General features: G+C 38.8%; 1 protein-coding gene across 1 annotated transcript in view; it reads left to right on the top strand.

The window, feature by feature from the left end:
• CALCR (calcitonin receptor) overlaps window positions 1–25,167 on the top strand; it is a 153,199-nt gene that overhangs the window by 92,788 nt on the left and 35,244 nt on the right. Inside the window, exons 3-7 of the mRNA XM_053959429.1 lie at window positions 3,125–3,278; window positions 6,486–6,596; window positions 14,383–14,495; window positions 18,628–18,719; window positions 23,595–23,721. Of these exons, the coding sequence (XP_053815404.1) occupies window positions 3,125–3,278; window positions 6,486–6,596; window positions 14,383–14,495; window positions 18,628–18,719; window positions 23,595–23,721 (597 nt within the window). The remainder of the gene's footprint in view (window positions 1–3,124; window positions 3,279–6,485; window positions 6,597–14,382; window positions 14,496–18,627; window positions 18,720–23,594; window positions 23,722–25,167) is intronic.

Here is a 25,167-nt window from a genome sequence, read left to right as displayed (position 1 = left end):
TAAAAATTTTTGTCTGACTGAACTGCAGGTATATAAAGGCTGGATCATCAGCCCTCTGGACTGACTTTGGGAGGTCAGGCTTTAAATTCTGGGTGATGGACATGGGATTCTCTTTTGCATGGTAAAAATCCAGTATTTGAAACAGGGATATGACTTCTCCACCTCCAGCAAGCCACAAAATTTATATTTCATTAATCTGCTGAAGTGAAATTTGATTTAAATGGAGAAGAAAATGGTGTCCAAGCTTCCAAGGCCAGCTTTTCAAATCTAGGCAAACAAAAATGAGAAATAGCAATCAAAGGAAAGAGTAGATTTAAAAGGCATATCACAGATGAATAATCTCAGTGACATACCTATGTATAACCCCTTAATTTGATTTCACACACAAACTATTCAATTACATAAAAAGTGCCCAGAAAGATTTTTGGGCAATTAACTTTGAAAATCTGAGTCATTGTGTTTAGTAGAAAGAAAAAGAAAAAAGGAAAACAAAACTTAAAAGAATAAAAATCATTTCAGAGACAATTACAAATCCAGTGTTATTATTCCAACTTTTATCCAAACATGCTTTCATTTTACTGGAGGCCATTAAGTGATTTCCACTGATGAGTTTTAGTGACACAACTAAATCATATTTTTATCTGTCTGAGTGAATTGCTGGCCTAAATGTGGGCAGTAGAAATTTTGCTGGCAATTTCAGCTTCTCCACGATTGCCTTGTGCAGGGGCAGTAGAATGGGCTTCCTGGTTAATGGCTGAGCACTCTTACATAATTTTGTACACAATGCAAGACATTTAATCTATCCACCGCCACAGGCACTGTCTACCTTCAAATATCAGAATATTCTCATTAAACTGTACCCAATAAGAGCTGACTTCTTCAGGAATTACACACTGCAACTATCTATAAGAGTAAGGTGACTTTAGTGTCCAAATTGTGTTTCAACCTTCAAAACCATCATCGCACACATGGATGTGTTCCCAAACTGGCCCAGAATTGCAGAGAAATTATCTAGAGGAAAGGCATTGCAACAGAATTCCTCCTAGCATCCTGTGATGAAACTGTTATCTCTGTCTTAAGTACAAACAGATTGGAACTGAGGTATTATTCAAAATAAGAATGGGGGAAATTATCATGCAATATCTACTAATCATTTTAGAGAAGCACCAGAGCCTGTGACATGGACATGGACATGAAGGCCTAAGACAAAGCTGAGTTTGTCTGAAGAATCTTATCCACACTTTTCTGTGCTGGATTTAGGATTTTGCTTGGCTGGTTTTTAAATGGTTCTTGGGGACTCCAGCTGCTCCCCTTAGTCTTTTTAAAACTAAAGGACCTGTGATGTTTGACTTTGCTTCTGTATTTCCTGTTCTGACTTTCTAGGTACTTAATTTTTTCACTTGGATGGCCAGATGAAATGTTCCAAATGGCTTCATTGTCCAAAGTTATCTTGGGGGGAGTGGGAGAGGATGATGTATGCATATATCTGAAATTTATATAAAATTATCTCTGCCAGAAAATATTTTCATTCTTATTCTTCCTACTTTATTTCAAGCACCTACTTAAGTACAACAAGATTGGCTGCCTCCATGTCCTCCAGGTAGCAGGTGTACACAGTTGAAAACATCTGTGCCAAAGAGATGAGATGAGCTCAGATCAGATCAGATTAGAAAAACATAATTGATTTGATATAAGAGTATAAAAAGATTAAACTGACATAGTTTGGTACAGAAGTATTAGGATAAAAGTAATGCATTTTTTTTTTAATGAAGTCAAACACACTGTGGTTTTGCCGTGTATTTACAAGGGTGGTTTAGCATGCAAATGGGGGGGGGATAGTAACATATTGATGGACTACAATTGTCTGTGATGTGACATAAAAAAGGGGCAGCAAAATGTAAGAAGTAAGCTGATATTTGAACTTTCAAACATGTCATGCTTTAAGTTCAACTAAAAATGCATGCCTAAAGATCTCTGTATTAGCATTTGCTGCTAAAAAGGTCAAGTTTATGTGTTTATCAGAGTCCTAGATTTCAAAGCAGCCTGCAAATGAATCTGAATGTATTTGTGATGGCTTTAGTACCATTTAGTGTAGGGGAAAACAGAGGGTCATGATAGGAAAGTGCTACAGCAATGTTGCTTTTGAGTGGGGAAGCAGAGGAACTCATCTTTTGCTATCACCTTCAAGCAAAGAAGAGTCATGATACAGGATTGAGGCAGAACAGAACAAACTAAAGCTCCACACTTTCATTTCTGCTCACAGATCTCAGCTGTACAAGGGAGGGAGGAAAGGAGGGAGGGAGGAAAGGAGGGAGGGAGGGAGGGAGGGAGGGAGGGAGGGAGGGAGGGAGGGAGGGAGGGAGGGAGGGAGGGAGGGAGGGAGGGATGGATGGATGGATGGATGGATGGATGGATGGATGGATGGATGGATGGATGGATGGATGGATGGCAGGCAAAGCAACATAACTGACCTCTCTAGCTGAGATCTTTGCCTTCCAGAGGCAGTGATCCTTTCCTTTAACCGACAGGCAGCTCAGAATGGGATAATTCAGAAGATGCCCTATATCAAAGAGGACCTTGCTATTTAGACTATCAAATGTAGGTACTTAACTAGGAGCTAAGGTCAGCTATCAAGGTTTAAATTCTACCTGGTGTTTCTATGACCTTGTTTCTATGAACTGTTGCAGAAGCTCAAAGCAGGTGACATAAAACATGAAAAATCAGTTGAAAGCAAAGGTTGTGGCACTGAGGTATTTTGTCTGCACTGTCTAGAATTAAATCAGCACAAGTAAACAGAAATACATGGGTTTAACTTTGGGAAGACAGAAAATTCTCTTGCAGACACTAAATTAAATTAAAATATTTTGATGACTTTATCAAGTATTTAATGACCCTCTCTTCACCAAGAAAAATGGCTTGGTTAAAATATTATGTTTTCATGAGGTAAACGAATAAAATTCAGCATTTACTTTGTAAGTAGTGCAAGGCCCATCATAATGATAAACATATGTACAAATAAAAGGCCTTTCAAGAATGAGTAATAGAAATTTCTGATCCTCACTTTTTTAAAATTTAATTCTCTTTGCTTATCCACTTGTACTAACAGCTTTTCCTTTCCATACAGAGAATTGTTCCAAGTCTTTCTTCTACTGTAAATTACACTGATCCTACATTAGAGCCTGTAGTAACTGAAAATTCAGTCATACGGCAGAAGATTATAGATTCGCAGTTCAAATGTTATGAGAGGATGAACAGAGCTCCTCCATACAATAAAAAAGGTAAAAAGGTTTTTTTAAGAATCTGTATTTTGCCATGTGTGGTTATATAACTATAAAGAAATATTTTCTTCTCTATACTAACCCATAGTCTTCCTCAGGGTGCAGTCTCCTTTCCACAAGCAATAATCAAATTCACACTTACTTAGAATCCTCCTAAGTGCAAAGAAAGGAAAAAGCCTGGAAGGAGCCCAGGGAATGAACAGCTCTTCCTTCCTCTGTCCCCTATATTTCTGGCTCAGTACTTTGCTGCTCGAATCTCTCTTGTTCTTGCTTGGGGAATAACATTTTCCTGAACCTCTCAGCAAGGTCACACCTGATTGTGAATCCTAAATATAAACGTTCTGTTTGCTCTACTCAGAGTTTCAATTTTTTGCCATTTATCTATGGACTGCTGGGTGTTGTACTCCATACCAGCACAAGTTCCATGTATTCTATATTCAGCAGCAACAATAGGAAAAAGAGGTTTATAAAACATCTTTATTGAATACAAGACATATGTGAAAATTAATAAAAAGGGAAATGACAAATAATGGTGGTGCTGCAATTGCATTTAAATCAGCATTTCTGTTTGGGACTGAGAGTTCACTTTTTCTCACTTTTTTTTCGATCACTTTTTCTCACAGAAGATATGAATGAAGATATGAGGAGCTAGAGAAAAAAAATATCACAGCAAGTGTGAGACTTATGCAAGTAAACAACAGATACTGAGGACATAGTTTAAAAGGAAAATATATTTTAAACAACTAACAAAAATACCTAACCTAAGAGTGGTGTTGGAGATAACATGGGCTTTTTGTAATACAGGAATAAAGACATTTAAAAATTTTACTGGGCTCTGTAAGACTTAAAGAAGAGTTAGATGTTAAGATAATCAGGTCTTTGGGAATGAATATAGAGAATATATGAATATACTGCTTAAAATAGGCTTTAATTGAGGTGAATAATGAGGAATACCCACAAGCAGTTAAACAGGGTCATTGGATAGAAGGAATGATGTTTCAGGCATAAATAAGCCTTTTAGTTGCTGGACTTGCAGGGGAAGTAACTGACTGTTTCTTGTTAGATTTCTCTTTTAGTCTCCAGCTCTGTAAACACCTGATTTTTGCATCCATTGAGAGTAACCACTGCATTCACCTTTCTTTTGCACTTTCCTTGTGTGTTAAGTTGCAAAGGGTTGATTTTCCAGCATGAGCTGGGAATTCATATGTATCAAGACATGAATTCCTAGTCGTGTTCTCAAGGGCAGTGCTGTCACAGGAGGACAGCAGGGAAGTGCCTGCATTCCTTCAGCTGGCAGCTAGATTTAAGTGGTGCCACTGAGGGCTGTGGGTTCATGGCAACATGCACTTAATTCATTTACAACTCAGAATGAAGATAATGGGTGACTACACAATGGTGCCAGCACCACTGAAGTTGTGTTCTGAACTGAAGATATAAATAAAATGAGGAGCTCAGGCACATGGAAACACATGACCACCCCTCCAGAACAGCACAGTGTGTGTATATATATGTGTGTGTGTATATGCATAGATAGATAGATAGATAAAGATAAATGTGAGAAAAAAAAAAAAAAAAAAAAAATATATATATATATATATATATATATATCCTGATAATTACCTTGGAAGACAAGCCATACATAGATTGATGCATAGATTGACTTATGTGATTATTTTTCGTTATCAGGCCAGGCAAATGATTTAAAGCTTTAAAACTAGATATTCCCTCCAACTCCATTTGGCACTACTTTTCAAAAACAAGCTCAAATTGCAATCATTTTCTACTCTTCTTCTTCTTTGATATTACAAAAATGTTCCCAAAAGTTTTTCAGATACATTTCAAAGATATAGAAGAACATGACAAGATAACAAACTGCTGATATGATGATTGGTTAATTAAGTGAACAAGTAACATCAACACATTTAACTTGATAACTGAAAAATATATGTGCATAAAATCTTAGCTAATGAAGAAAAAGTGTGCATAAAAATTTCTTTTCTGAACAAGATTTAATCTGGAAAAACTTAACTTTGGAATTTTTATGCCTTTTATTTTTAATCAACAACTACTTGACATACAAAAAGTTATTGGTGTAAATTGGAACCATCCAGGTGTCTTTTTATTGCTTTCTTGCTTCTGTAAGGAAGTTTATCTGTGGATAGTTCCAAAAGCTCTAGAAACAATTAACTACCCATATGTTAATAACTTGCTTCTATTTCTCCTATTACGATTATTTCAAAAACAGCCTTCATTTTAATACTTCCTCAGGGCCAGTATGAAAAAAAAGCTAAATTGTATCTTCTCATTCTATTTCACTTTAACCTGATGGTCTTGCTGATAAATATTTTTTCCCCAACACAAACTGATTTTGAAGAGAAGCTAGCCAGGAAGTGTAGGGGGGGTTAAATGTGTTTCTTGTATAAATGCACAATGAGTCATGTTACACGTTACAACAAGCAGTCTTAGAGCACAATTTCTGAGGACCATGGCATGCACAGTCTCTGTAACGGGGATCGGCAATGAGCTGTGTTCTGCCTCCTGGCATTGCTGCTGTTTGGGGGCTGGGAACATCCAACAGCCTCAGCAGCACCACCTTCCCAGAAGGGGCATGATGAGGACAGGGTCACAGCATGCCTACCTAGACATCAGCAGGCAGAATCTGCCTGCTACACATCAGTCTTGCACCTGCTTCACTGGATTTGTAGTTACATCACTGATCTCTGGTGTTGAACGAGGCAACAGCCTGACAGGGACCTGTCTTTGCTAATGTTGCTTTTTGCTGGGATGTCTCCACAAATGCTTCCTATCTCTACATTTCAAATGCCTGATTTTCAGCAAAAGGTGAAATGAAAAGTGGATGTCTCACAGGTCGTTGGGTACCACTAGACTACATGCTTAGAGCTGACAGAAAGAGAATCAGGAAGAGAAATTTGTAGGATTGGACTCTACATTCAAAGTTCAGTTCAACATGCTTTAAAATGTAACTTTCTGGTAAAATGAACACCACTAACATCAGGTCAGTAAAAACAAGTACCTTGTAGCACCTGAATGCCACTCTAAGTGTAACAATAATAAAAGGATATATTACAAAAAGAAAACTTGATTGTCTGCAGGAGCAATAATCCTCGAGAGGCTAGAACAGAGTGGTTCAGGATGGAATTAACTCTTTTTGTGGAATTAACTCTTGCAATTCTCTTAAATGTCCAGGTCTGTTCTGCAACCGAACATGGGATGGCTGGTTGTGCTGGGATGACACACCTGCTGGAAGGCTCACTGCTCAGAATTGTCCAGATTATTTTCCAGACTTCGATCCAACTGGTACAGTATTTCTTTTTTATCATTTTATCTTCCAAAGGATGTCTCCAGGACATTTGTACCATTGAGTGGATGTGCTCAATCCAGTAGCATTTTTGCAGCTCTGTGAAATCTCAGAAAGTTTGGTAGAAATTAAAACACATCAAGCTTTCAGGTTCAGTAATTAACATATTTTCATTTTTAAAATATTTTATATGTATTTATATTTATGTAAATATAACCCATGGATTTACGGAGTCGAGTCAGCTTCTGAATTACAACATCAAAATATTCTTAGCACCTCATTCTAAGTTTTTTATAATGAAGAGAAGATGCTTATGTGCTTGAAATATGTATCAGTATGTTCTTTGTTCGTTTTTTATTGAAAATTTTGGAATAATTTTATGAAAGAAGATGAGCAGAAATGATGTTCTTTTAGTCTCTGAGTTTCATTCTTAGTTGAATTATTCATACAAATACTAGAAGTAGACTGAGAGAAGTAATTGAAGAAAGTTTAAAAGGAAAAATGAAAAATCAATGGAAGTATTTTTAAATAGATATAAGGAAATATTAGACACAGGTATAATTCTGCAAAGAGTACTGTTTGAAGAGAGACGTAATTGTGTGTTCCTTGCACAGGACATGTTACTTATAGGTGGTCCTTAATGTCACACTGTACTAAATTCCACATATTCATAATGTACCAATTGCAGTTAAAATATATGAAATTAAACATTTGGGAGGGAGGGTGCATAAATCTGAAAATTTTCAAAAAGCTTAGGCCAAAATGCATGTGCCCAGCTGGAAATGAAGGAAACAAACTATTGCATTGCTGTGAGTTAATTATCCAGCACCATTAACTAAAATTGCTGATTTTCTTGAGCTTATTGCTTATTTAGAAACTGAGGAGTTTCCAGGTTGAATCAAGCCCCGTACACATTTTGCTGAATCCAATTTACAATAGCAGCCAGATTGATTGTTATTTCTGTTCTTCATAAATCAAGCTGTCCATAATTACAGAATTCACACAGCAAGGTGAAAATTTCCAATATCAGACCCAGTCTGACCTCCATTCAATCTTTGGTAAAGGAGCGCTTCTCTTTCGAGTGAAAGTAGGCTTTGGACAGGATGGATCGAAGGAAATCTGTTTGCTCAGGAATCCTGTGCTTGGAAAGTGAGCTTATGTGGCGAGGTCGCTATCCACTTCCTGTGGAAACACCCTGAGACCAACCCAACACATCTTTACAGCAAGTTACAGCCCTGAAACAGACAGTGGGTACCAAATCATAAGATCTTGTCTTTTGTGCCCTTTCTTCACAAAACTTGATCTCTTTTCGGTACAGTGTCATAGTTTTCAAGAAGGAGTCTTGGAGCAGGGTCATGCTCATGGCTCATCATTGGAGAACCTGGGGACAACAGAATGAGAAGCTGAGACCCTCAGCTGCAGGATTGCCTTTCACTCAGGTCTCCCTCTCTGTGGACCAGTACTTCAACCATTAGAATATTTGCACAAGAGATTCCAAAAGAGCATTTTAGAAGAATTGGCCAAACTTGGTTCAGTTCCCAGACAGAAGTGCCTGTATTCAGGAGAGAGCCTGAGACTCTGGATCCTGAAGTTGCACAAGATTTTTCCTGCATGTATATTAGAAGTGCCTCTAAGATGTGGTCTGTACCTTCTGCTTCAGACCCCACTATAATGATTAAAATCTATAATGATTATTATAATGAGTAAAATCATTATATCCTTCCCACACAGCAACAGCCCTCTTTATGAGTAGGAAGATCTACTACAAGTCTTTTCCTTTCCCTGCTTCCATGGTTTTCAACGAAGAAAAAAGTATATGGCACTAACAGTCTTAGTTTATGTTATATATTTATATAATCCATGCAATGCTCAGCTTGTACCTGCAAAGGTGGGTGTTGGGCAGCTTTGTGATCACAGGAGTTTCCCATGAATAAAGGTCCTCATCCTTCATAGATGGGAGTGATTTCAGAACCACTCTCCTACTTGCTCCCCAACCATCTATTCTCAGTTTTTCCTCTTGTCTATCTCCAGTGACTTGTTCTGAATTAATTGCTCTGCTACAACAGCACTCTTCAAAGAAACACTTGAAGCTATCCATGGAGAAGCATCTCACTCCACTTGCTAATGTTCGTTAATGCCAAGGCCTGTGGCTTGCACACTAATTGCAAATCACTCCTTAATGTACAAATGCTTGTCATAAAGTCTGGCCCACAGTGTGTGCATACTGCAGTTAGGCTTTCTGGCAAGATTTAAAGGTTGAAAATTGTGAATTTTTTAGTATTCCTGTTCTCTGTACACAGCCGTAGGAAGAAAAGCCTCCTCCAGTAATTAATTTCCTACTGTTCTCTCTGCTGTCCTCTTTAGGAACAATACCTCTGGTCTTCTGGAGCAGTATTTTCCTCTGGCACATTTCTCTTCTCCTGTCAGCCTCTTTGCCTGCATCCTCATCAGTCAACCCTGTTTCCCAGTTTTGGCAGCAGCTCAGCATCTCCTGGTTGAGCCAGAGCTGCTTTCCTAGAATAGCTGTTGAGTAACCCAGCATGTGTTGCAGATGTGGCATCAAACCAGTGGGTAGTCAGCCTTGCTTTACAGGTGGCTGGTTGTCACATGGAGACTTAATAAAGTAGGAGGGAGACAAGAAATAAGGGGGGTGCCTACAAGTCTGTCAACTGATAATGAAAGTGGCTGCCACTAACAGGTGGCCAAAAGCACAGACTGAACTGTCCTGAGAAGTCTATCAGGTTTTATATCACAAGTCATTATTTCCTTTAGTACCTTATTCACGTTAAACAAAATACAGCCAGCTTTTCTGCTGAGAAACAGAAACTTCATCCTAAAAAAATAGCAATTTTCCATTATGAAAATGGTAGTAACTATCAGATTTCCTCCCCATCAAGTCTCTGACATCCAAATACCTCAGTATGTATTTTAGGCATGCAAGTAACCCCATGGATTTCTGAAACAAGTATTTCATGCTGCGTTGCTTTGGGCTGCACCATGATCTGCAAAACCACTGTATATCAGCTAATTGTTGGCTATGTCACTTCACTAAGAGGCCATGTATAGCTTTGAGACCTGAAATAAAAGAATGTCTTTCCTCTGCATTTTTTTGCTTTGATACTTACATCATTCATAATTGGAAAAGTGAAACATTATTGTCAGCATAGTATCAAATCCTCCTCCCATCCATATCTGTGGGTGCCAAATACCAGCCCTCTGTAGCTGATCCCCAACAATATTCAGCACTGATGCCAAGAAGAAATTGATGGAGTATGTTAGAAAGTAAAAAAGATGAAATTGTATTCTGAAGAAAAGAACACAGAAACAAAGTGAAGGAGAACATGCTCAGTGCTCTGTCCATTTTCTGTCTGACAACTTCACAGTTAGCTACCAAGTGCAGTCCCACCTATTTCACTGAACTTAGATCAGTTCTTACTAGACAGGAATCTGTGTTCTGAAAGAAGCAATCTCTTTCTCACAGTGCACATCATGCACAATGTGATAATGCATAAAAACAAATCAATTTGTCTGGAAAACATAACAAGACCTACTGCTTTAATGCCAGGGACAGCAGGAAATTCATTGTCTCATCCACTTCTGGCTGTGAAGCTCTGAGCAGGGCTATTTTATATGCTCCTATTCAGGCAACATGCAATTCTTTCAAATTGTATTTTATATTCATATTTTAGACAGGTTAATCTTTGGTATAATCCCTCTGAAATGATTCCAGGTCACACTGAAATTGGTAGGAGTTTAGTTTTTGAGGAATGCAATATGTAATTCATGCTGGCAATATTCTTACTAATGGAAGAAAAGAAAGTACATTTTGGATATAATGGCCTTCTAGCAAGGCAGGTTTGCTGAGGGCAACAGGAGGAGCTGAGCCTTGCCCTGTGCCACCTGTGGGCTGTTGGGTTTGTGGCTGGGGAATCTTACATTGCTCACCTCACTGTCCCTGTACAGTGCATTTAGTCAGAATTATTTTGGTGCAGTCATATAGCAAGGGAGCCAAATGTGGAAGTTTTTGTGGCTGACACCCCTTTTCATCCCTTTTCAAAAAGAGAGTTTCACTCTCTTTACTTTTTGGCAGAAAGCAGTGTTTAAGAGCAGTATCCACCCCACTTTGTGAACCAAAGGTGCATTTAGCAAAAGTCCCCTCAGTTCTCTGCTTTGTTGGGTTTCTCTCTTTAGTTCCCTTTTGTAAGCTGTAACTCTTCATGTAGCTCCAGGAGAAGAGTTTCTAGAAGTGCAATTTGGAAGCAAATCCATATGCATCCATAAGCAATTAGATGATTATTAATCAGATGATGATTAATGTGCTGTTGCCTCTTACAATTGAAGAACATGCCTTGCTTTCCTGCTGTGACACTGGGAGAGCACTTCTCTTGCTGCCACAAAATCTAAATTTTGGCTGCATTTAACTAAAATAGTTCTGGATTTCAGCTGGTCCTATTTTCTTGTCTTGAAGGATATAATTTAGACAATTACAAAAAAGACAAATCTGAACTCTTTGTCCAGCTCCTTCTTTTCTCCTTACCTGTCTGTGTATTTCTGTCCTGCTCCTTAGCAAGTTTGACAGCTGTGTTTTAAAAATCAATTCCTATCGCCATACTGCCCAGTATCACTGTTATAAAGATTCTAGTTCTGCTCACTAAGACACTCTGAAGACAGTGATAATCCTTCGTTTACTAGGATACTGGAATTAAAGTTTTGTAGGATCTTCATTGCATTATTTGAGTTCATTTTTGCAAAAGTTGCTTTCAGAATATTTTACTGAAGATGTAAGTAAATCAAATGTACAACATCAACTATTCCTTCATCAGCAAAATGAAGCACTGCATAGGTCTATCCAAACAATGGCAAAGAATTCAGTGTCTGGTATGTGCTGAGCATGACTGCAACAGGGGAGAACTTTCTTCTTCCATCTTATAACTCACCAATAAACAAAAAACTGATGTTGGCTCCATTAACATGAGCTAGCTATAGCTCTGGTCTAATTGTGAAAAGCCTGATTGATAGAGCTATCATGTTGCTCCAGAAATATTAAGATATTTGTTACATATAGATGACTGAAGATTTTTTAATGATCATATGATTCATAAAAGCACTATTAGCGGCACAAACAATATCCATGGAAATAACTGCTACTGGTTAATCTTCTGGCTAATCAAGACACTTCACTGCTCCCATGAAATTTCCTTTGTGGATGAGATTGCTCTTATCCATTTTGCCCAGACAGTTCTTGAAGTGTATATCTCTCTCAGTTAACTGGGAAGATTCTGCACAGCTGCCTATGAATTATGTAGCTTTAAGGTTCCTACAATCAGGTGAGATCAGTACAGTGTGATATCACTGTTCTTCCACTTTGAAGAATGCAATGCCCAAGTGGTGTCCCATCCAAGCTGATAGGGTACAGACAGAGCCTAAAAAATTAGTGTTTACACAGTATTTTAATAATCTCAAAGCCCAAACTTCCATTTTGCCTTGACAGTGTTGTCTTACCCATCCTTGCACGTGTGCATTTTTTCAGACTTTACCATATTCTTCTGGTTAGCACAAAGAACGAACAGATGCCCAGGTTCAATATCTCCATCTGCTACTGGGTCACTCTAGAATAACTTGCAGTAGAACAGTGGTTGGATTGCACCTCTGTTTCTGTATAAAACAGATTTAGAAGAGATGTTTGACTTGAGTCACTAGGATGGACAGTAAAGAACACTTATTCCCCAGTTGTCTATTCTCATACCACAGCGAGAAATCCATGGCACATCGGCACTTTCCAAGTAGGATCAGTTTTTAGTAGTATCAGTGTTTGTCTGGCTCCAAGGAAAAGTATAAGGTGAAAGGTTTGTCTCAAACTTACAGAGGCCACATTATACTCTGGCAGAGTGCCTACCCAGGCACTGAAGTACAGAGATGATGGATGACATTGCCATACGTTCTCTGTAGCAGATTAACAAAAGCCGTGCACTTTGCAGAGTGCACAGGATGATCAGTGCAACACTTGCACACTGTGTTCCATGGTAGCATAAGCATTAATCTTTCATCTGTGACTAAAAACTTTTTCCAGCTTTTGATAGCATCTGGCAATGAGTAAAAGGGAACATTGCTACATGGGCAGTCTGAGATGATCTCCAAGCTTTAGCTATGGAAGGCTCAAATAACTTGTACTGTTCCTCTTGGTATTGTTGATGCACGTATTGATATTTAACAAGTCCCTCAAAACAATGAGTTGAAATCCACAATAATTGCAAAAATATGTTGTGTTCTGGAGGATTTTTTTTTCCTTTTTTCTGCAAGGTCACTATAAAGTATATTTGTAGTCAGAGTAAAATTAGTCAGTCTGTACTATCTTTACCTTACCCATATGATCAGTTCCTTTCTTTAGGCTTTAGGAGTATGAATCTTACAAATTAATAGAACTATTAATCATCAGACAAAGAAAGGTAAGTGGAAATGTTAACCACAAATAATGAAAATGTGTATGTTCAAATGCCTATGGGCTCTGTAAAAGTGTATTGACTGGAAAGGCTGATAATCTAAGTATAAAGCAAATCAAATTATAGAGCTAGAAAAGGCAAAGGAAATTCAAGATACACTTTTCAGACTGTTTTAAAAGTCAGAGCAATTGAACAGAATTAAAAAACATGTTTTTCGTAAGTCTCTGTGTCACTATCTAAGAAAACATCAAATAATTGTTTGTTATTTTATAAGTTTATGATCTTATCCTGTCTTTGTTACTTGGGCAAACATTCCAGCAACTCCATGTAGCTAATGCTTGAGGAAAGGCCAAAGGAACTGGTCCAAAACTTGACAGGTGATTAAGAGTGACCCTCAGCATCCAGAGTGTCCCCAGCAGGAGCGTGAGCCTGACGGTGGGGCACAGCCACAGCCCACGCCTGCAGCTCCAGGCATCCTGCAGAGCTGTGCGCTGCTGAGGCCCCGCTGTCCCCCCACCACAGCAAAAGGACGTGCAGAGGAGCACGAGCCTGGAGCACCATCCATATGGCAGGGCTGTCAGGAAGGACGCCAGAGCCACCTGTGGCAAAGGAGCCAGCACCAGAGACACCTGTGTAGAGGCCAAAGACTTGTCAGATTATTGAAAGAGCTCCGCAGCCATCATAAATTAAACTGGATACATGGGACCAGTGCCAAAATGTTTGTGAGGCTGCTTGTCTCTGTGCCTGCGTGCTGTGCAGACCCTGAGGAGAGCAAGCAATGCTCTGACAGCAATGCTCTGACTCTGCATGTCAGGATTCCACCGGTGGGGAGGCTGGGAGAGACTTTTCCACTCCTCTGCATAGAGAGAGCCCTGGGCTGGGCTGGGGCTGTTGGCATCTCCAGCACCCAGGCTCTGGTTTATACATCACCGACTGCCTTTATCTACACAGTTATTTTTAACTCGTTTAACCCTGATACTTGAAACCTGTACACTTCCTTCAGGTCTGGCATCAGCACCTGTGGTTATTTTCTCTTCCATAAGCTGCTGTCAACAGCCTCTTTAAATGGATTATTATCAGTTAAATATTGCATCTAAATGAAGGCTGCACCTAGTGGGTGCAGTGAAAAAGGACACAGCTAAACAAGTTTACCACCAGATAAGTCTCATAAAAAAAGCAAAACAACAAAACAGCAAGGTGTATATTAATTACACAGGTTGAAAATAATTTGGATTTTACTACACAGATATTTTATTCCCAAACAAAGAAATTATTTTAGATAGGTCTTTTTTTAAATCCATAATGTGCATATATTAAAATAACTATTATTGCAATTTATCATCAGAGAGGGCCTCAAAATATTGTGATGAAACTGGAAATTGGTTCCGCCATCCTGAGAGCAACCGAACTTGGTCCAACTACACCCTGTGCAACTCTTTCACCTCTGAAAAATTGAAGGTATGCTGAACTTAAAAAGTCAGTGGTTGTTTGGCAGTGTTTTGGGCTGGGCTAGCAATAATACATGTGAGAGAGACCAGAATAGCCCTCAGATTTATTTGTTGCACAAGACTTAAATAACATTGTTCTTTTCATTTTAGCTTATCCAAATTATTTAAGTGCTCATTATTTGAGTGCAAATAATTTGAGTGCTTAAACCTCAATATTGGTTTGCTTTGGGGTGGATAATTTAGTGGTTATTCATGTGACAAGTTTTGCAGTATTTTTCAGATGCATTTTTAATTCCTATGATTTTCCCTGATTGACCAACAGTTATAAAATAATCTTTTAGAGTCTCAATTTTGCTTTCTGTAACAATAATATTCCAAGATGTTAATGTCTTCTCTGCAGGGCTAGTAATATTAATGTAAGTCAAAATTATTTTTTTTAAGCAAAGAGTATTACCCTGTACTTACACTCATTGATAAAATTATTTATGAAGGTACCATTAATCCAGAAAATCTTACAAGCATGAACACATTTAACTTTGACTTTTACTGAAGTAATTGAGAGTATTTACAATCATGAATTAAGCATTTGCATCAATATTTCCAAAATCAAGGTGCTAAAATGAAAGAGAAGAACTAAATATAAAAGCACCAAAAGAAATAAGGAGAGAGAAATCTGAGAAAAGCTTTAAAAAATTAAGTTAGGGAAACTCATAAAAATAAATATATTTCTCAAATGCAAGTGGAGGTCCAGGAAAATCTGATTACAGATTTGTGACAGAATAATTTGTGACTATTTGGAACAGTGGAAGGAAAAGATTCAAGAAGTGATTTGATTTGGGGTTTGTGTTGGAAGACCTCTTTTTATGCAGGCAAAAAGCAGTATGCAGGTATATTTAGTAGTAACTCAGCCCAAAGAGCCTTGGAAAAATCTGTTGGACTAGGCAGTAGGTGAATTCTAAGGGTTTTTGCAGCATGACAAACCGTCGTGGTAAAATGAGGCTCATCTATGTGACAAGGCAAGAATAATAGTAACAATATTAGCTTACAAAGGCATTACTTGGAAGCACCATAAATATATAATTTTTCCAGATGTTGGCACGCGTAAGGAGGCAAAAAATGTGGTTCTGTTACCTATTACCCATGCCTTCCAGAAGAAGAATTTTGAACATCATTCATGCAGAGAATAGATAGAATAGAAAGGAAAATTATATGCACATCATGATTTTTCTGAAACGAATAGTTTTGGAAAATGCAGAAAGAATCTATCTTTACAGAAATGCCAAGTTAAATTATGACCTTTAAACCAAGTCTTCAGTAAACAGAAATGTGCTTCATTTATAGACTGTTTCCACTTACCTAGACATAATATATTCCACTTACCTACGCATAATATATGCACTTTACTGAGTCAAAGGTATTACTCTTAGAGAATTATCTTCCCTCAAAAGTTATAGAGGAACAAGGAAGAACATTTAAGTTTTCTAAATCCAGGTTAAAAAATCTGAACAAACAAAAAATGTAAAGAGTCAGCATGTTATGACTTGTGTCAAGGAATGCAGAAATTAGTAAAAGTGTGCATTATTTGTTTGAAGTTAACTGAAAATACCAATATGCTAAACCTTTGAGACAGATCATTGAAAAAAAAATTATAGCCACTTCTTAAAAACATAATGATAGACCATATGCTTTGTTAGCTGACATTTCAGTCCATTTTGATCTGTCACCATTGTTATATTTTAAGGCTTTTTTTAAGCATTTGGCATAGTAAGCGTGCAGGATGCAATAAAAAAGCAGTTGCTGAATCCCAAATATAGTTGCTTTAGGACATGAGCACAGAAAGTTAGATGGGTTGAATTACAAAGAATCCTCCAGGGTGTACAAAAACTTGCATGTAACTGTCTGGGCATCTTTCCTACTTCTAGATATTTCAGGCTATAGGTTGTATAAAAGATAGGTAGAAAAATATATTTTTGAACAGATCATCTGTAAATTAAGTTCAGGCTTTAAGGATATATCTATTTAATGTCATTGAAAAACACAGCAATCATGTCATATAAGTGGAACAAATGTCGCACGTACACAGGTAAACCTCTCCCGCTACTCTGTATAGGAGAAAGTTGTCTCATCTCCTCCACTCTCAGGCTGTCCTCTCTGGGCTTGCAGGTGCTCTCAGAACAGGTTATCAAGTATTTGTGCTCACCAACAATGCAGTGGTTAGTCTTTGTGAAGGAGAACCAGCAAACCTAGGGTATTTTCAGTAAACATGAATCGTTTACCACAACTTGGTGAATGGTATTTATATTCAGATCATGTCTCTTCTGCGTGGTCAGATCAGTGTAAATGTGACTCTAGTTTAAATCTGAATCAGGCCAGCTACCACCACCTAGGTTAATGAATGTAGAAGCTTATTTGAAAGTTGTAAGACCAAATTACATAAGATGTGCACCTTTACTAAGAAGAATGGCTTTGCTTTCTGAATTGTTTTCATATTTGTTCTTAAGGGAAAGTTTAAAATTACTTGGAAACACCAAAAAAGATATGTGTCAAAACTTCAGGCTACAAAAAGCAAATCATCTAATCACTGAGAGGAGGAAAATTGCTCATGCATAGCAAAAGAAACGTGAACAAAATAGAGCCAAAAAGAGAATAAACCCAGCAGAGGAACTAAGACTTCCTGTCTTTTCCTGGACAGGCTGCTGCTATGTCCTTGCTTTCAGAAAGGAGGCAGTGGTGAAGCCTGGCATGGCATTTAGTCTCCTTCAATCACTTCTCTGACAGATGGCCGATGCTTAAGAGCTTAGCTGAGACCAAAGTGTGATATTTAAATACCTCAACAATCTGATGCCCAGGTGTGCTGTCCTGCAATTTCATTTTACAACTGGCATAAAAAATTTGGATCAGCCTCTCTTAGATTTCCCTGCCATGAGTCACAGTGAAAGCCCAATTGTCTGTCCATGGGTACTGGATTCACAGCACTGCCAGACCACTGAGTTGCCCAGCACCAAGGTTCACACCAGTGTGAACCAGAATTTGTCTCAGGATGTGCTGTCCTTGTGTGGTGTGCGTTGAGGATAATGGTCACCTCAGCTGCTGCTTCCATGACTCTGAAGGCCATGGTCTTAAGCCCCCTCTAACTTCTCCTCTCCAAAAAGGAGAATCCCAGCCTTTGTACCTGCAGAAACTCAACTTCAGCTGTTTTAGTTGCCTTTTTCACCTTTCCTCGCTATTCTATGTTCACGGGGTATGGAGACCAGAAGCACACGTGCATTTAAGGTTAGTGCTGTAAATTTCAAACATTTGTTGTTGCTCTACCCTCAGTGCCTTTTTTTCATCATAATCAATATTTTGCTGGCTTTTTGGCTATCATTACACAGTAAGTCAACAATTCAGAGAATTGGCCTGTATGACTCCAAGATCTCTTTTCTGAGTTTAGTTTCCAGTCCTAAGTTAAGCATTGTGTAGACAGGATTTAGATCACTTGTCCTAGGTCTATCAACCCACTTTTTTTCCTATATTAAAGCTGATATCTTCTTGTTCCCTCAGTCAAATGAGGTCGTTTTTGAGTGCCTCACTATAATCTGGAAGACCTAAGTATCACCTGGAAATTTAGAAGATTTTCTGGATCAGCTCATTGATGAATAAATTGAACAAAAACACAGCCCTTATACAAGTCCTGAGGGTGGTTCAGTACTGATTCATCTCTAAAAGTGACCATTAAGCTTTTGATCCCTGTTGTTTAAGCTGCTTTCAACACATAAAAGTTTTCTACCAATCCTGCAGCAACCTATTTTATTTAATTGGTTTTTTTTACATATGTGTGAAAACTTGTCATGGGCATATTAAAAATCTAAATGTATTACGTCTGCTGCACTGTCCTAGAGCTTGGGAAAGTTAGTGACACAGTGTGAGCAGGGTTACTTCAATATATCAGGAACAGATCTGCATATGTAAGAAACACATCTTTACATCATGAGTCATCCTATTTAATAGATTGCTGATATTAAAAATATATGGAAAAAGAATGTTTGAAAGAAAAAAGATACAAAATGGGAGGTTGATTTTGTAGATTCTTTCTTAATGAGAAAACAAATGAAGTGCCTGCAAATTGTTCATGCTTGCCTTTTCTTTTTGTTAAATTGCAGATGGCGTTCATACTTTATTATATGGCAATCGTTGGCCACGCTTTGTCTATAACATCCCTGTTGATTTCCTTGGCAATTTTCTTCTATTTCAAGTAAGTGTTTCTTGCAGACACTCTCTCTTCTTTCCCTGAGGCATCTCAGCCAAAGGAAATCTTGGAAGTTGTCATGACAGTGAGAAGCAGCTCTTCTGGGTGTCTTTTTATATAATCCTGATAAGGAAGTCTGAGCACAGGCTCCTCTCACCAATGGGACCTCTCCCAGTGGAGTACAGCCAAGACCATGTTGTTATGTTTGGACTGGTGTGAAAGTGCAGCCCTTGGGGAAATGGTGCAACTGGAGATGCAGTAAGGCTTTTTATTTACCTATTGCCTTATGTTCCTTAAGAGCATGTCCCGAGCTTGCCAGGTGCCATGACTGCATGGGGCAGTGACTGGCAGCTCTAAGCTCCTGAAGAAGAGGACTACCTGCATCTGAGGCTGAAGGACTGAGCTATTGACCTGAGCAGATGCTTATAGGACTCAGCCCTAAGAGTGAATCCTGCCCTAGTGTGCAGCCTGTTATCCCCATTAAAAGAAAAACAGAATACTGCTGTATCAGAATTTTAAAGGAGACTGATTTTCACTGAAAGCAGTACAGCTACTATATGGCAGCTTAACTAGAGCATTTCAGTCTTGTTCTTTAGTGAACCTGTGTACTGTCAATTAGATGCCTCTGCCTCAACTGCCAAACAGGAAGAGTAGTAAAAGATCAAGTCCCCAGCATCACCATCACCAAGAATAAGACTAGGAAACATAGGAAAATTAAATGGTTGGACTTTTAATAGATTATAAGATTCTGTAAAATTGCAACCTCCAAATAGGTGGATCCAAATATAGGCTGTGAATTCTGGTAATTTCCAAAAAGGCAATTTGATGTGTGCTTGTGATAAAACATCTAAATCAGCTACAGAGATAGCTGTAAACTTTGCCAAATGAACTGATGAATTCCCTTCCCATCTAAGCAGATAAATAGCACAAAACCATAGCCAAAGTAATGCTTTGATAAAACTGGAAAGAGCACAGTTTTATCTGATTTGGAACCCCATACCCTGGTTTGAGTTCTTTGGGACAGTAAACGCAGGATCTGGTCAAATTAGGTATGCTAAAAGGACCAGCAAGGTGACGCCTTGCAGCAAGCAAGGCAGGGTCAGCCTGTCTGACTCACTGCGAGCTCTGAGTCATGAACAACAGTCCCAAGCTGTGCTGAAAGAGTGGTCTTTGCAGCAGCCTTCCAGACAGAAACACACCTCCTCTCTTTCCTCCTCTGCATCTCCTTCCCCCGCCATGACTAAGCCATGACACAAAGGTTACAGGGAGAAGAGAGAAAGGAATTAAACCAAAGTGCTTCATAATGGGAAGACAAAGAGGAAACCAAACTACAGTCATAGGAAAGTGAGAGTGAAGCTATGTGGGAGCAGGGCTCGTGTAACCTTCAGCTGTTTTTTATCATCTGGCTATGACAGCAATAGATTATTTGACCTTCAGCTGAAGGGAAGCTGTCAATCAGACAGTCCATCAGATAGCAAGAGATGATTTCAGGACTGCATAATAGCCTTTGACTTTAGAGGCATCTTGCAGGGATTGCAGTTTCCCACATATAAGTGTTCGCTGGCAGAGTTTTATTTTTAGTTCACTTTTGGGTACCAAGATTCATAATGATCCAGCATCACAGATGTTGCAGTACTTTCAGAAGGAATAATGAATCAGTAGTGATGAGCATCACTAAGCAATGCTAACTCATAACAGGAGAAAGTATTAATAGAGTGTCTAACAGCTTTATGCATCATCACATTATTGCAAGATTTCTATAGTTTCAGAGTGAGACCCCATTATCTTATTTACTAAAAAACAAAATAAAGAGGTACTCCTACCTCCAAATCACTTCCAGTTGAATTATTAAAACAAAGACATTTGTATAAAGACAGATGGGGAGCACAACAAATCTATATTTGCCAGAATAATAGATGGTGTGTTATGAATGCACCTGCAGTCTAGTTGTTGCCAAAGCTTTTAAAAGGAGTTGAGGGGTAATGGATGAAAGGACATTTTGTGAAATTTTTGGGGAGTCTTCCTCAGGGGCAAGGGAGGACATGGTACAAAGTATGAAAATAATTTGATAACTAAACAGTGGGGGAGGAGAAGAAAATAAGTGTCTAGGCATGAAAATCAGTATTCTTAGTTTTCATACATGAGAAAAATAACAGATTCACAGAGCAGTTCTATAAGGAAAACATTCTAGTTGTAATAGGGAAGTAGAGGTAAGAGCAGTAAAGTAAGGGTGACTGAGAGCAGGTAAGAGAACCTGTCTGAAAAAGGAAATGTAGGAGACAGAGTCAATGTGAAACATAGGGAAGGCACAAGAAAAATAGGAGACTGAAATTCTAAAGAATTGGAGCTTGGAGACACAAAAAGCTCACAAGTTTTAGACACAGATAACTGGCTTAGTTATGCCTTCTTACATACTGATTTATCAGAATCACACAGAATCACAGAATATGTCATGTTGGAAGGGACCCTCAAGGATCATCAATTCCAACTCCTGGCCCCACATAGCACCATCCCATGTCACACCATGTGCCCAAGGGAGAATACAGAAAGATGGTGGAGCCTCCAAAGACATCACAAAGGAATTATTAATAACATGAAAAAGGGCCAGGAAGAAAGCTAAAACAGGTCAAAGGAGAAGGTTGCAAATGATTGTCAAAACCATCAGAAAGGATGAATCAAGTAAGGGTTTGGTTCCATTTTCTCCTCTTGATGCGGACCAAGTCAGGCAGGTGTTGATGCCACTGTGATGGCAAACACTGAAGGTCAAATTAGAAAGGGAGGGTATGGAACTAAATGCTAATGCTACAGGTGGATCTTTAGCATGAGAGCTGTGATCAAGGTAAAAAGGGAATACTGAGGGAAACGAATGAGAAAGTAAAACTAAGACAGGAAGACAGGTAGGGAAAGGAGTCTGGGTGGCACACAAAGGCAACATGTACTGAAGGACAGTCCAATTTAATAGATGAATAAGACTGCCAAAAGTCAAGTAGAGCAATGAGGAAGGACAGGAATGGGAATTGAGACACACTTACCTGGCTGAGATTATCACAAAAGACTCCCTGTACCAGAAACCACATAGAAAGGCACCTCGAGAGACAAAGGTCTGTATTTCTGTGGCCAGGAGCTGAAGAGATTATTCCCAGTAATAAGGAATTTTTTTTTATTTCTTGGGAACAGAACTGATGTCACACCAGTCCTATTCCCAGGGCTGCAAGAGAAAGACAGTAATAAGCATGTCATAGTGTCCCAAAAAAAAAGTGGGATTAAGTGGCATAGTCAAAGTATTGTGATGGAGTATGGGGAGAAAGGAAGACTCAGGACTGAATAATATCACCAGAGCTTAGGAGAAGAAAAGGGATGTCAGACTAGATTTGTGATGGGGACAAATACAGGTGGAGTAAGCACAAGAATGTAGTGTAGCAAAAGTAGCTCCAAAGAATGGTCTGCTTTTTCCAATACCATGTCCTATAGTGAATCAAACTGAAAGTACATGAACCCAGCCCTGTATATGGTGCTCAATATTTGCCAATACCTGATGCTAAAAGAGGGCTATAAAATCAGGGCCAAGTGTAGAGACATACTCTCATTCCTAGCCACCAGGATCTGCATCTCATGGACATCCTGAACAGAAGATGGTGACTTGATAAGTAAGGAGGTCTAAAGAAGTGATAAGCATTGCTGGATGCTGATAACCATAACCAGAAAAATGAGCTCAAGCTAAAGAACTCCATGCAATGACTTGGAAAGTAGGTGTAAGGAAAACAAAAAATAAATAGCAGGGGCTAAAGAGGAGAAATAAATCAATCAAGCAAGCAAAATAAGCAGAAAATAGTTCAATTGGCTAGATTAGCTCTCTTTTTTGAAGAGTGTGCACTGTGCATTGGCCTCCACAAGCAGAGAAGGAAACCACAGCCTGTGTCCCATTCCAGACTACAAAAGACTCCTAGTGCTGAGCTGATCCCAGCAAGACAGCAGCATTTCTTATCTGTTCTTTACCTAGCAGTTTTGCCTCCTTGCTCTCAGTGATCACTGGACAACACATCATTATTTAACAGCTCCATGACTGCCTTTCTGCAATCACCCTCTGTCAGCCTGGTGCTATGCTCTGGGGCATGGGGAGCTGCAGGGACCTTTTCCTCTGCCTCAAGGATGTATGAGGAGGTGAGATGAGGATTTGGGTATGAATTAGAAATGGGAGATGTTTCAGGTCTGAAACTGCAGTCATGATTTGGTTTCACAGGTATTCTGAAAACTTAACTTATGAAACTCTGCTACCTACAATAACATCAGTCCTACCTTCCCTAAAACCAGTGATTTCAAGAGATTTCTTCTCCTTCTGAGCAGGAAAACAACATCCTCTGGTTTGGGATCTCAGCTGAAGTTAGAAATACGCAGGATACCAAACCAAATCCCCCTGTAATTTAAGGAGATTCCTGTCCAAATTCCCATCCTGTCCCACTACTAATTCCTGAAGTAGAAAATAATTTTCATCTGAGTATTTGAGAAATTGAGTCTCCAGGGAACAGTTACTTGTAAAGCAGTGTTCCTGATATTCATTACTTGCATCATGCGCATCCAAAAATTCTCAGGGTTCTGCTTCACCACTTAATATCTCAATTACCATGAATTAAAGAAAGGCATCAAGAGCTAAGAATGTAGCTGGATAGGTCTTTACAACATGGTCTAAAAAGCGTGTGGTGCTAAACAGGTGTAAAAACAAACCCAAAAATTTTTCAGAGGTTATGGCCGCAATGCAAGGCATGTATTTTCCAATTATGCCTTGCCAAAAGACATTCTTGAGAGACTGTTGCCAGAAAGAGCTTGTTAAAGTGACATCAGAGGAAAAATACTAATTTACAACATGTGTTACATATTTTTCAGGAGCCTCAGCTGTCAAAGGATAACACTGCATAAGAATTTGTTCTTTTCCTATGTGCTGAACTCCATGTTTACAATTGCCCACCTCATTGCTGTCGTCCCTAACCCAGGCCTTGTAAAAAGAGACCCCGTAAGTACTGCATGACTGCTCTCCATCCTAACACCCAAGTAAAATCACTATGGCCATGCCAAAACCTAGAATTCCCATTCCTCAGCTTATGATAGCCATCTGGGAAAGCACACACAGAGGGTGCAGATTCTGAGAATTTCACTCAAATTTGCTCAGATCTTTCACCAAGCAATAAAAATCTTTGAATCTTGTACAAGCCCCAGACTTGTTCCAGCCAGCTCATCCATACAAGTATATGTCAGACCTCCACTGCTTCTAGCAATAACTACCTGATGATTCCCAACAAAGCCCCTGAGGTGATAGATGCCTCTGGTAACTGCTTGTCCTTCTTCACAAACTACACACTGGGGAGGGACAGGATGGAAAGAGAGATGGCTTATTTCAATATAACACACAAAAAGGTCTATTTGCTGCATTTTTTGACTTGGGAGGCAGTAAATCAAAGCATTAGTTACCTTCACTGCTCTTAGGTAGTGATACAAATTGTGCCAGCCCCTCAGCTGATAAATATATATGGCAGATCTCAGTCATCCGGCTCTTGCTCCCTAACCCAGCAATTACATTGTGCTCAGTCCTTACAGCAGCCCCAGCCAATGTGAAATTAATGCAAACGTGGTAATCTCAAGTTTCATTTTAACACTAATCAGCTTGTAGTCTAATAAGATCATTCAATTATAATTCAAACATTTATCTGCCTCTAATTTCATGAAAGGAATTAAATATTAGCACCTCATATTATCTGATCACATGTGTGTCTCTCAAATGTGTTCTGATTAAGTAAGTTAATTAAAGCAGAAAATATATAGCCTAAAGAAAACGTCACCAGTCTCAGAAACCATCTGGAGATTAAAAAATAGAAGAGCAGAAGAATAATTTAAAAATCACACATTTTGTTTCTCTTCATTGCATAGCATCATGTGGAGATAGCCTGTGCAAGAGATGCAATAAAAATACACTTGATATTTGAAGATAAAAAGCTGGCAGATGATATCAGGCACCTAAATTGAAGTAAAATCATTACCTCAGGGTTAAGAATGATACTTTCTGACAGCACAAATAAATTATCTGAAACAGTTAAACTAAAAGTTGAGGGCATGGGAAGGAGTCTTGTGTTTTAAGATGTCATTTAAAAACTGTATCTAGTGTCTTTTGGCCTCATCTTTATTGGAAGTGAACTCTCAACACCAGTGAAGTAATGACAAAGCTCTCAGAGGCTCCCATAGAGCCACGTAGCCACAGAACAGGTTCCAGCCCACTGAGCATTTCTTCTTCCAAAGCAAATTTGCATGTCTTTGACTCAGCAGGGAAAGGCTGTCTACAGACAAAGTATAAAACTTGGGGCCAGAAGATCAGAAGATTTGGGCTCTCACATTTTTGTCCCACCATCAAGTATGGGACGAGGGTACACTCACTTCTTGATCTTGCCTCATATTTTAGATTTCCCTC

The sequence above is a fragment of the Vidua chalybeata genome, chromosome 1 (genome assembly GCF_026979565.1).
Source record: "Vidua chalybeata isolate OUT-0048 chromosome 1, bVidCha1 merged haplotype, whole genome shotgun sequence".
NCBI classification, from domain to species: domain Eukaryota; kingdom Metazoa; phylum Chordata; class Aves; order Passeriformes; family Viduidae; genus Vidua; species Vidua chalybeata.
Note: the sequence above shows the minus strand (reverse complement) of the source record. Positions and strands in the feature narration are given on the sequence as shown.